Source organism: Pseudonaja textilis, unplaced genomic scaffold, assembly GCF_049901715.1.
Source record: "Pseudonaja textilis isolate UNSWEBS1 unplaced genomic scaffold, rPseTex1.2 PTEXSCF55, whole genome shotgun sequence".
In the NCBI taxonomy this organism is placed as follows: domain Eukaryota; kingdom Metazoa; phylum Chordata; class Lepidosauria; order Squamata; family Elapidae; genus Pseudonaja; species Pseudonaja textilis.
In genome coordinates, this window is record NW_028262947.1 from 48,867 (window position 1) to 59,702 (window position 10,836).

The 10,836-nt window shown below is 44.4% G+C and overlaps 1 protein-coding gene across 1 annotated transcript in view; it reads left to right on the forward strand.

Moving 5' to 3' along the window:
- The window catches only part of LOC113454825 (H-2 class II histocompatibility antigen, E-S beta chain-like), a 22,276-nt gene continuing 11,440 nt past the window's right edge, over positions 1-10,836 (forward strand). Inside the window, exons 1-5 of the mRNA XM_087919207.1 lie at positions 1-224; positions 1,415-1,705; positions 9,747-10,028; positions 10,166-10,279; positions 10,519-10,542. Coding sequence (XP_087775333.1) covers positions 140-224; positions 1,415-1,705; positions 9,747-10,028; positions 10,166-10,279; positions 10,519-10,542 — 796 coding nt within the window. The 5' untranslated portion in view covers positions 1-139. The remainder of the gene's footprint in view (positions 225-1,414; positions 1,706-9,746; positions 10,029-10,165; positions 10,280-10,518; positions 10,543-10,836) is intronic.

Sequence of the window (10,836 nt, forward strand, 5' to 3'; positions counted from 1 at the left end):
GCTCTTTCTGGTCCTCCCAGTTCCGAAGTGAGGGGAAAACTCCGCCTTCCCCAGTTCAGACCCTCCGATTCCTCCTGGGGGGCCGGGAGCCTCCGCGTCCTTCTCGCCTCTCTTTGCGGGCGCTTGTGGGGCGGCATCCATGGCTTTGGCTGGGCTCCCCCTGGTGCTGCTGGTGGGGGCGCTGGGCCGGATCCCCGGAAGCGAAGGGGGGAAGGAGACCCCCGGTAAGGAGGGGGCTGGGCGGGGGAGGAGGGGATAGAAGGACCCCGCAGGCGAGAAAAGGAAGCTGATGGGTCTCCAGAGCCTCCAACAGCCTCGATCTCTGCGTGGTCTCCTTCCCCTTCCCTACCCGTATTGCCCCCCCCAGGAGGAGGGAGAGGGGCCCCTCCCTTGTTCCCCGATTGTAGCCGAGGTGGGGGTCGCAGCCGGGCCCCTCTCGCCCCCCCCCCATTGTCTGGGTGGGAGTGGGCTGCCTGGAAAGAGGCAGGGAAGGAAAAGCGAAAGCGAAAGAGGGAAACTGAGGCATTTTCAGCCCTGAAGCCCCAGAAGGAAAAAGAGCCAAAGAATTTTGGCTTCTGCAGAAACTTCGCTTTTTCTTCTGAATCTCAGATTTGAGGCTTTGGAGGTCAGGCAAGAGGGGAGCTTCGGTCCCTTCTGGGGGAGGCTCTGAATTTGGGGAGGGGACCAAGAACCCCCCACCCCATCATCCCCCACTGGCTCTATCGGGACCTGGAGGGGGAGGGGGGAACGGAGGGGGGGGGCTCTGAGTTGCTCCTCCGAAAGTGGCTCCCCCTTTAGTGAGGGGGGGCTGGAGACCCTCCCTTTGAGAGGCTCTTGGGGGGCCTGCAGGGGGTCTTTTGGGGAGGGGGAAAGGAAACTGGTGGGGATCTGTGACAGTCACCCAAAGGGAGGGAAATGGGCTGAAGATTTGGGGAAGAAGAAAAGTTGGGGGGGGGGAATCCAGGGAAGGGGGGATTTGAAGGGATGGGAGACCTCAAGAATATGAGTCTAGATGTCCTCCTTGTGCCCCTTCCCGTATTCCCTGCCCCCCCAAAGGAAGAGAGAGCAGGAGGTGTGGATATCACCTTCCCTCCAGCCCTCCCCCCACCGTTCCTCCCCCTGGAGATCCAACGGTCCCTACAGAGAGAAGATCTGCTCGACCAGTGGATCTTCTGCCTGCCCTCCCCTCGGAAGGGATGGAGGGGGGTCCCTTAAGGAGGCTCCTCCCCTCCTCCTTTCTTTCCTCCCCCCCCTTCCTCCTCCAGGAGCGTCTCCCATCAGTCTCTCAAAGGAAGATCTCCCCCACCCTCCCCTCTTCCTGGTGGGACCCTCCTCCTCCTCTATTAGCGTCTGGGAGCGATGGGCCCTGGAGTCCCTCCTGACGGCCTCCTCCTCCTCCTCCTCCTCCTGGCAGCCCATTTCCTGCTCCAGTGGAAGTCCGAGTGCCTCTTCCTCAACGGGACGCAGCGGGTGCGGTTTCTGGATCGGTACTTCTACGACCGGCAGGAGTTCGTCCGCTTCGACAGCGACCTCGGGAAACACGTGGCCGTCACGGCGTTGGGGGAGGCGGATGCGGACTATTGGAACGGAGACAAGCAGTGGATGCAGTATGAGAAGGCCGAAGTGGATCGTTTCTGCCGATACAACTACGAGGTGTTCAACTACGAGGCGGCCAAGAGGGAGGAGCGCCTGATCGGCCGGAGAGGTGAGTCCTGGGGAGGGAGGGTCTCTTCTTCCCTGGGAGGGGGAGGCCGGGACCCCCCTTTCCTTTCCTGGCCTCCACTGGGGATTCTCCTCCCGGGTGACGGTTCCGCCTCCTTCTTCCTTCTGAGCTCCGGAATCTCCCTCTTCTCCCCAGGATCCGAACTCTCCTCCTGTCCGGGATCTGGGATCCCTTTGATCCCCCCAGGAAATCCACCCAAATCTATGATTTCCTTCTTTGGGGGGGAGGGGAATCCAGCCAGGTCTCCCTCCCTCCCTCCTGCTCAATACAGGGAGGCCTCCACATACAACAGTTCCCTTAGTGACTGTTTGAAGTCACAAGGGCAGTGAAAACAATCACTTCTGACCCTGTTTCCCTCAGTCATATATTCAACATGTTTACAGTTCAATCTATTGATATTATTTAATTCATCATTCAGAGTTTCACCTTAATTTATAGCTATCCCAAGATACATTTTCCATCTTATTTTCTTTTAGCCAATATTGTCAAATTTACAGCACTATATCCTCATTACCTTATACAAATATAACAGAATATAACAGAATATTTAATTCATTAATTCATTTAAAATTTCTCTATCTTCCTTAATCATATTTTCAACATGTTTACACTTCTCATTTTTAGATAAATACATTTTCCATCTTATTATCTTTTAGCCAATATTGTCAAACTTATAGCAATATATCTTCATTACCTTATACAAGTAGATAATAAAATATTTCATGAAAGATACTAATCATTCTTGTGTTCAGCATGTTTACGGTTTCATACCATTCATTAAGCATTCAGAATTTCCTCTTAATTTATATTATCTCCCATTATGTCCCCCCATTATTACACTTGCCACCGTTGCATATATTTTATTTTCTATATATTCCCTTCCCTCTAACATCTCATTTTTACTCAAATAACTTTTCTTTTAGCCAATAATGCCATATTCTAATATTCATTATGATTTAATATTATACATTCATCAAATAGTTATATATTTCATATTGTATTCTATATCAATCTGTTGACTTTTATTGTAAGGCTTACTCATCTATTTCTTTACCATGTCTTTTTATCTAACCATTGATAAAATAAATCCCACATCATATAAAATGGTTTATCCTCTTGTTCTCTAATTTCAAATGTCAATTTACTCATTTCAGCACAGTCCATGATTTTCTTAATCATTTCCTCCTGCATAGGTATTTTTTCATTTTTCCAATTCTTAGCAAATACAATTGTAGCTGCTGTTAAAACGTTTACAATCAAATATTTCAATTCTTTACAATATATTTCCGGTATAATTCCCAATAAAAATATCTCAGGTTTAAAGTCTATGTGTTGTTTTGTCATTTTTTCCAACCATGTGTGGATTGTAGTTCAATATCTTTTTGCATCCGAGCATGTCCACCACATGTGGTAATATGAACCAGGTATCTGATGACATTTCCAACATTTATTCGATTTATTCTTGAACATCCTCTCAATTCTCATCCGGGTAAGTGCCACCTGTAAAACATCTTATATAAATTTTCTTTATATGCAGTTGACATTGTCATTTTATAATTTTGAGACCACAATTTTTGCCATTTATCTAAGTCAATCCCATATCCAAATTTTTCCTCCACGCAATCATTGTTTCTCTTACTTGTTCTTCCTCTAATTTAAACTCTAGCAACTGTCCATAAAGTTTTTGATTACTTTTTCATCAGTACCTGTCAAAAATTTATCTAAATCAGTCAACTTATCATAGATATCTTCTGTTTTAACATCTTTAGCAAATCTAGATTGTATTTTGTGGTGGTCTGACAATTGAAAAATGGGAGACGCAGGGAAACGTCTGAGCAATTGCCAGCCCCGAGAGCACTCGGGTAGCAGTATTTATTAAGAAAATGCAAGTACAAAATCAAAACAATTACCTCAGCAGCATTATCTCAGCCGGGCCTCAGCAAAGATGATAAAGTTCCCGTGAGAATATCCAGGCACCAAAGGTCTCATGGGAATGGCTCGGCTGGGTACTGTGAACTCTCACCCACATTCCTGGTCTCTAAGCTTTGCAGACCCCAACAGGATCAAATCACCCATCATAAAAGCACTACTGCCCTCATGAGGAGCGTTTGTGATACCCCCAGATCTTACAAAGCTGTACAAGGACTTGCAGAATATGATGAATATATTACCACATTCCCTCCTTTTTTATTTATTCAAAGATAGGGGGTGTTTTAGTGGCATAATACACAGTTCCCTCACAACTTGGTTTTCGTACACTTAAAGCTGAGGCACACATTTGAAATAGATTAGGAATACATTGAATACAGCAACATAACATAATAAGTGTAATAACAATTATTACAACTAATTGAAGCAATAAACGTAACCATGAGCTGTCAGGAAGCCAATCCCATAGCAAAGCCCAAAATGACTTATCGAAGCCATCTTTCCCTGCTTCGTGTTCAGTTATGCGGTCTTCCATATCATGAACAGTTCTTGTAATGTTAGGCTCATAATTATGTATAAAAATACAACAATATGAATGAATTAAAGCACAAACTCCTCCTTTAGCAGCTAACATTATATCTAAAGCATAACGATTTTGTAAAGTAACTTGGCGAATTTCAGACACTTCTTCATTTAACATCTTAATATTCTTAACAGTATCATAAAACATAGCAACAGTAAAATTATTTAAAATATGAATATCTCTATAGTTCATAGCTATTCCCAAAGGTGGGTACATGCATACAAAGCTAACAATTAGTTACATTTAAACTCTTTGCTGCAATCCGAACGTCCTTGATGTAGGAATTTTCCTTCCTTAAATTATCACCAAGGTCTCTAGTTTCTGAGATAATAGCAGCTCTCCGCCTCCGTATTAGAGTCCGTGGAGGCATAAGACGAATGGAAAGAGAAGTTGTGTAAAGTAACTTAGGCAACTCCAATTGACACCAATATTGTCCATAGTCTGAAACAGAAACATTAAACAGAATCAGAGTTGTAGCACAGGCTGAAGATATAATATCCTTATCAGGTCCCGAGTAAAGAATGTCTTGACCCTTATGCCAGGACCAATATGCTGGAAAAATCAAAGGATGCCGCTGTTTGCAGATTAATTTAGTCCGATTCTCCAAAGGAACCTGCTGCATACAAGTTGATAACCTCAGATAAGCAGTCATCTTTTCCCAGCCTTCACAGCGCCACACCTGGACTGCCGGCATCAAGAGAATCAGGAACCACGGAAACGCCATCCTGAGAATCAGGAACCTCAGGAACGGAATCAGGAACCACGGAAACGCCATCCTGAGAATCAGGAACCTCCCTCACTGGCACCTGCGAAGGCGCTTGTGAATGATCAGGCCGAATGCAACGACCAGGAACCCAGCGAATTTGACCAAGATGTTCTACTGCTGCATAACCACGTCCCCACGTAATCAGCTCAGTGGGAACCCATGCCGGATCCGGAAGGAATCGCACCAACACTCGAGGCCTCACTGCATCTGTAGAAGGGGAAGAAAAATGCCTGCTGGCCGCGCTGCAGGGGGTTACCAGACAAATTTAAAAATTTAAAGTATACAAAGCAAGATTTAAATGATCTTGAATTGCCGGAAGCCCCAGGAGCTTCCCTCCTTTTTATTTAATTTAGCTAACATGTTCTTGAGCGTGCCATTATAACGCTCCACAATAGCTTGTCCTGTGGAATTGTATGGAATTCCAAATTTATGTTCCACGGACCACTGTTTGCAAAACTGATCAAAGACTGTGCTCCGATAAGCCGCACCATTGTCTGTTTTTAAAGTTTGAGGCGTACCAGCAACTGAAAATGTCTTAATGCAATGATTGATGACATGTTTAACCGCTTCACCTCTTTGAGGAGTAGCCATTAGAAATCCTGAATAAGTATCCACAGTCACATGTATATACTTCCAAGGTGCAAATGATGGATATTGAGTAACATCCATTTGCCAAATCATTGAGGGTTTCAACCCCCTGGGGTTGACTCCCATAGGAATAGCCGTGCCTTGCTTTGAACAAGTTGGACATTGTTGAATTATGGCAGCAGCTTCTGCAGCAGTAAGCTTGAATTGATGTGCTAACGCTTTAGCATTTTGATGAAAATAACTATGGCTGTCCCATGGCTGGACAGTGAGAACTGAAGTTACAGCACTGTCAGCTTTGGCATTGCCTTGTGATAAAATTCCAGGTAAATTACTATGGCTACGGATATGGGCAACAAAACACACATTCACACGCTGCTCCAAACATCCTTGCAACAACAAAAGCAAACGTAGAATATTAGGTGATATTCCAGGAGACAAATAAGAACCTGCTACAAAGGGTAACAAATTATATACATACAAAGAATCCACTATTAGATTAAAATCCTGATTTTGAAAATTTTGAAAAGCCAAAACCACAGCAGCAAGTTCTGCCTGCTGGGCAGACTTCTGCTCTGATGTCACTTTTGTATGCCAAATTCCAGATTTATCTTTCCAAACACAAGCACCAAAAAAAAAATTTCCTCCATCAGTAAAAACTTTAGGAGCATCTGATATACTGATTACTGATTTAGGTCACACCCTGTCCCATTGATCTCTCATTTTGCTCACTTTGACCCCCTCCAGGAGCCCGACATTGCGCTTTAAAATGTCCAGGCTTCCCACAATTGAAAAAAGTTTCTCTTTTAGCATTTCCTGCCTGCAGAGCCAGAGCTAAAGTCTCCATGTTAAAAGTCTGACTCCCCACCTTTTGGCAATCTGCGTTAGCGTGTTCTACCGCTAACTTCAAAAGCAATTCATTCCGGGCGAATTGATTGTCAATTTGCCTTTCAATAGCCACTTTCAATCTGCTAATGAAATTTTCATAGGGTTCATTGTTTCCTTGTTTGATGTTAGTAAAGGTCTTCTCACCACCTTCGCCGTCAGGGAGAGCCCGTACGGCTTGGAAAATTAACTGTGAGAGAAGAATGAATCCCTCCTCTGGCATTCCATCTCGCTGTAGTTCCACTGTTGTAAAATTACCAGATCCATAAAGCTGATCTGGAGTAACATTTGCTGTTCCCCTTTGAACTGCCAGCTGTCTCCATTTCTGATCTAACACCAAATATTGAGCTGGAGTTAGAATCATATTAAATAGAGCTCTCCAGTCAGCCGGAATCATTTTATTTCCATAGCCAACTGCTTCTAACAATGCCTGAGTATATGGCGATCTAACACCATACTCTTTTGCTGCTTGCTTAACTTCCTTTAAAATCTTGAGAGGTAAAGGCTTCCACACTCTCTGCGGATTTAAAGCAACATCCACACCAATTTCTACTGGATTAAGTTGAATCTCCACTCCAAAATCTACCAAATCATCTCCTGATAATTCCCCTCTATCTGTTGCTTCTTGAATAGCTGCAGTAACTGCATCTACTTGAACTCTTAAAGGCAAACTCTTCTCTTCTGACAAAGTATTTTCAGTGCCTGACAGTCCTCTGGATTTATCTGGAGGTGCTGTCGGTGGCAATATACGTACCGCATGGTAAGGCGGCAAACCTTCTTCGGGGTGCTAGGAGCGGTTGTTCATGAGTAGCTAATGCATCCATAACCACCCTCCAGGTTAACAAAATTGAAGAAGGGGCACGAGGCTCCTCGTGCAAAAATTTCCCTATCTTTCTCCAGCACTCTACTTTAATACTACCTCCCTCTGGATAACACGGAATATGTTTCCAAACATACTGTAATAAGTCCTCAATTTCTTTCTTTCCTACTTCATGTCCTCTACTATGAACTCCAACTTAAAACTATTCCCAGTGATCTCTCTCATTTCCCTGAGATGCTTTGTCTGAGCTTCGAGAGACCTCCTCCCATACTCACAAAAAGAATCTGTCTCCGTCCAGCGAAGAAGATGAGGGCCCAGTCGACGTCCGCGACGATGAGTATAGGATGCGGGAAACGTATAGCTTTCAAGCTATCACGCCGAAACGTATAGCCTTCCAAACTATCACGTCGGGTCACCACTTGTGGTGGTCTGACAATTGAAAAATGGGAGACGAGGGAAACGTCTGAGCAATTGCCAGCCCGAGAGCACTCGGGTAGCAGTATTTATTAAGAAAATGCAAGTACAAAATCAAAACAATTACCTCAGCAGCATTATCTCAGCCAGGCCTCAGCAAAGATGATAAAGTTCCTGTGAGAATATCCAGGCACCAAAGGTCTCATGGGAATGGCTCGGCTGGGTACTGTGAACTCTCACCCACATTCCTGGTCTCTAAGCTTTGCAGACCCCAACAGGATCAAATCACCCATCATAAAAGCACTACTGCCCTCATGAGGAGCGTTTGTGATACCCCCAGATCTTACAAAGCTGTACGAGGACTTGCAGAATATGATGAATATATTACCACAGTATTTGCAAATATGAAAACCAATTCATTTTTACACCTTGTTATTCCAACGCTTGCATAGATTTAAGTTCACCCTTTTTATTCAATATCTCACCATATCTAACTGTTTCTTCCTTTTTATATATTATTGGATAGGAGAAAGCTTCAATAGTAGATAACCATAGTGGAATTTTTAAATAATATTGCTTTTTTATCTTCTCCCAGTTTAGAAACAATGCTTCTTGAATATAATCTAAAATACTCCTGCGTTTTAGTTCCCTTATACCAGAGGAAGGCATGCCACCCTAACAGCAAGTCATGTCCTTCTAAGTTCAGAAGTCTAGTATTCCTTAGTGTTATCCACTCCTTTACCCACATCAGACTCGTCTCTTGGTAGTATAATTCCCAATTGGGCAAAGCAAATCCTCCTCTTATTCTTGCATCTTGTAGCAATTTAAGTTTAATTCTGTACTGTATTTTAGCACTATTTTGTTTCACTCTTCAAAAAATTCTTCCCCTAATCTGATTGGAATTGTCTGGAATAAATATAAGATTCTAGGCAATACATTCATCTTAATTGTACATGTTCTCGCAATCACTGATAATTGTAAATTTTCCCATTTTATCAAGTCTGTCACAATCTGTTGTTTAAGTTTGAGATAATTGTCCTCCTTAAGTGTGCCACATCTTGGTGTTATATGTATGCCTAAAATACTAAACCTTGTTTGTGACCTGGATCCCCCAAACTTCCAATTCTTTCTTTTGTCTTCCTAACAAGTTCTTTGCTAAAATCTTTGTTTTATCTTTATTTTCAAACCTGCTACTTTCTCATACTCTTCTATTTTTTCTATCAGTTTAGGTGCTGACTCCAATGGATCCTCTAATATAAATACCAGGTCTTTTTTCCACTTCTAACTATTGCCTCTAAGTCTTTCTTTTATATTAATTTGTTGTTTCTTTGCTTGTTTATCATTTTCTATCATCCTTTGGCTTTTTCCCTTCATCCTTCCCCCATTTACCATCATTTTCTGATATTTTCTCTCCCTTTTCTCAAAGTTTCCCCCCTCCCTCTTAGATCTCCACTGTGTATCTCCGTAACTATTTCATTTATCAGCATTCCAGTCTCAATATCCCCCCTCTTATTTATTATATCCATCACGGCTAGGAGAGGGTCTGTAAGTCTTTGGGTTCGTTGGCCACTTTGGCAAATAAATTTAACAAATAACTAAATGTACTAAACAAACAAACAAACGTGGTATTACACCTGATTAAAAGTGTGGTTCCATTTTCCATGAGATCCCGAGAATCCTCCGAATCCTGCTGCGTTTGTCCTCCCCGTCTTCTGCGTTATTTCTTTCCATCTCCACCACATCTGGCAGAAGGTTCCTTGCACCTCTGGGTGTTTCTAGCGTTTATCCCTGTCGGATTTGCCTATTTGGGGAATTTTTCCTTTTTGGAGGTTGCAACTGATCCCAATCAGGAAGGATTTCACTTTTTCCCCTCTTTCAGGATCCCTTATAATTTCTTGCTGCAATTTTCTTTGGAAGATGACTCAAACCACAGAATATTTTCAGAAGTAAAAAGGGATCCTGGCCTGAACTAACCAACTTGGTCTCCTGTTCTGGGCCCTCCTGTGCCTCTCATGCGCCTCCTTCTCTTCCTTCCCTCCAGCCAAGCCCACTGTCACCATCTCCCCCACCAAGATGGATCCCGCTTCCCCCAACACCATCCTCCTCTGCATTGCCATGGGCTTTTACCCCTTGGAGATTGAGATCCAGTGGCTGAAGAACGGGAAGCTGGAGGAGGAGGGCGTGGCCTTCGGGGAGGAGCTCCAGAATGGAGACTGGACCTACCAGCTCCAGGTGATGCTGGAGACCCAGCCCCAGCGGGGGGACGTCTACACTTGCCAGGTCGGACATGTCAGCCTGGAGGCCCCCATCACCGTCCAGTGGGGTAAGCCCCTCCCCTCCCTCCCCTCCTGCCTTGAGAAGGGGGAGAGAACCTCCCAGTGGGGGAAGCCGGAATGGACCCTCCTGGGGGATGGAGGGCCTGATCTTCCTGCTCAGGTGAGGCTCCTTCTCCTTCCCCAGAGCCCCGTTCCTCCAGCTCTGCCAGGAGCAAACTCTGGACAGGGATCATGGGGGCCGTGATTGGAGCGGCCTTCCTGGCTGTGGGGCTCTTCTCCTACCTGAAGAGCAAGAAAGGTGAGTCTGGGGGGCTGGAGGAGAGGTTGTGGGGAGGGGACCATCTATGGGAGGACTCTCATCGAGCTCAACAGGTGGCCAAGAGGGTCTCCTTAAGGAATAGTTTTTGGGAACTTCTGTTCCTCAAAGGGGCTATAACGGAAGATTGTCCAACCTATTATGGGCTATCAGTGGGGAGGCGGATGCCCTGAATCCTCCAGCCCATGAAGGATCCTGATTGGCTCTTTTTCTCCTTCCAGCCACTCCCATCCAACCTCCTGCAGGTGAGTTTCTACTCTTCCTCCCTCATCTCAGACCCTCCTACAAGTTATAGTGTTTTTTTAAATATATCTTTTTTAATATCTCCTTTCTGTGGATACAGCAAATTGTTGGATTTTGGGCAGCTTTTCCTTACAGAGATCAGAAAAAATATTGCAATCAAAAAGAAAAGTACACAGAAACGCTAAAATCTTGCGCAGAATTTTTCCAAGTTTTGGAAATTGCAAAAGGGAAGAGAAGGAGGAACCCAGGTTTACATTTCTCCCACCCCCAATAGTTTGTACGCAACCCACCCATCC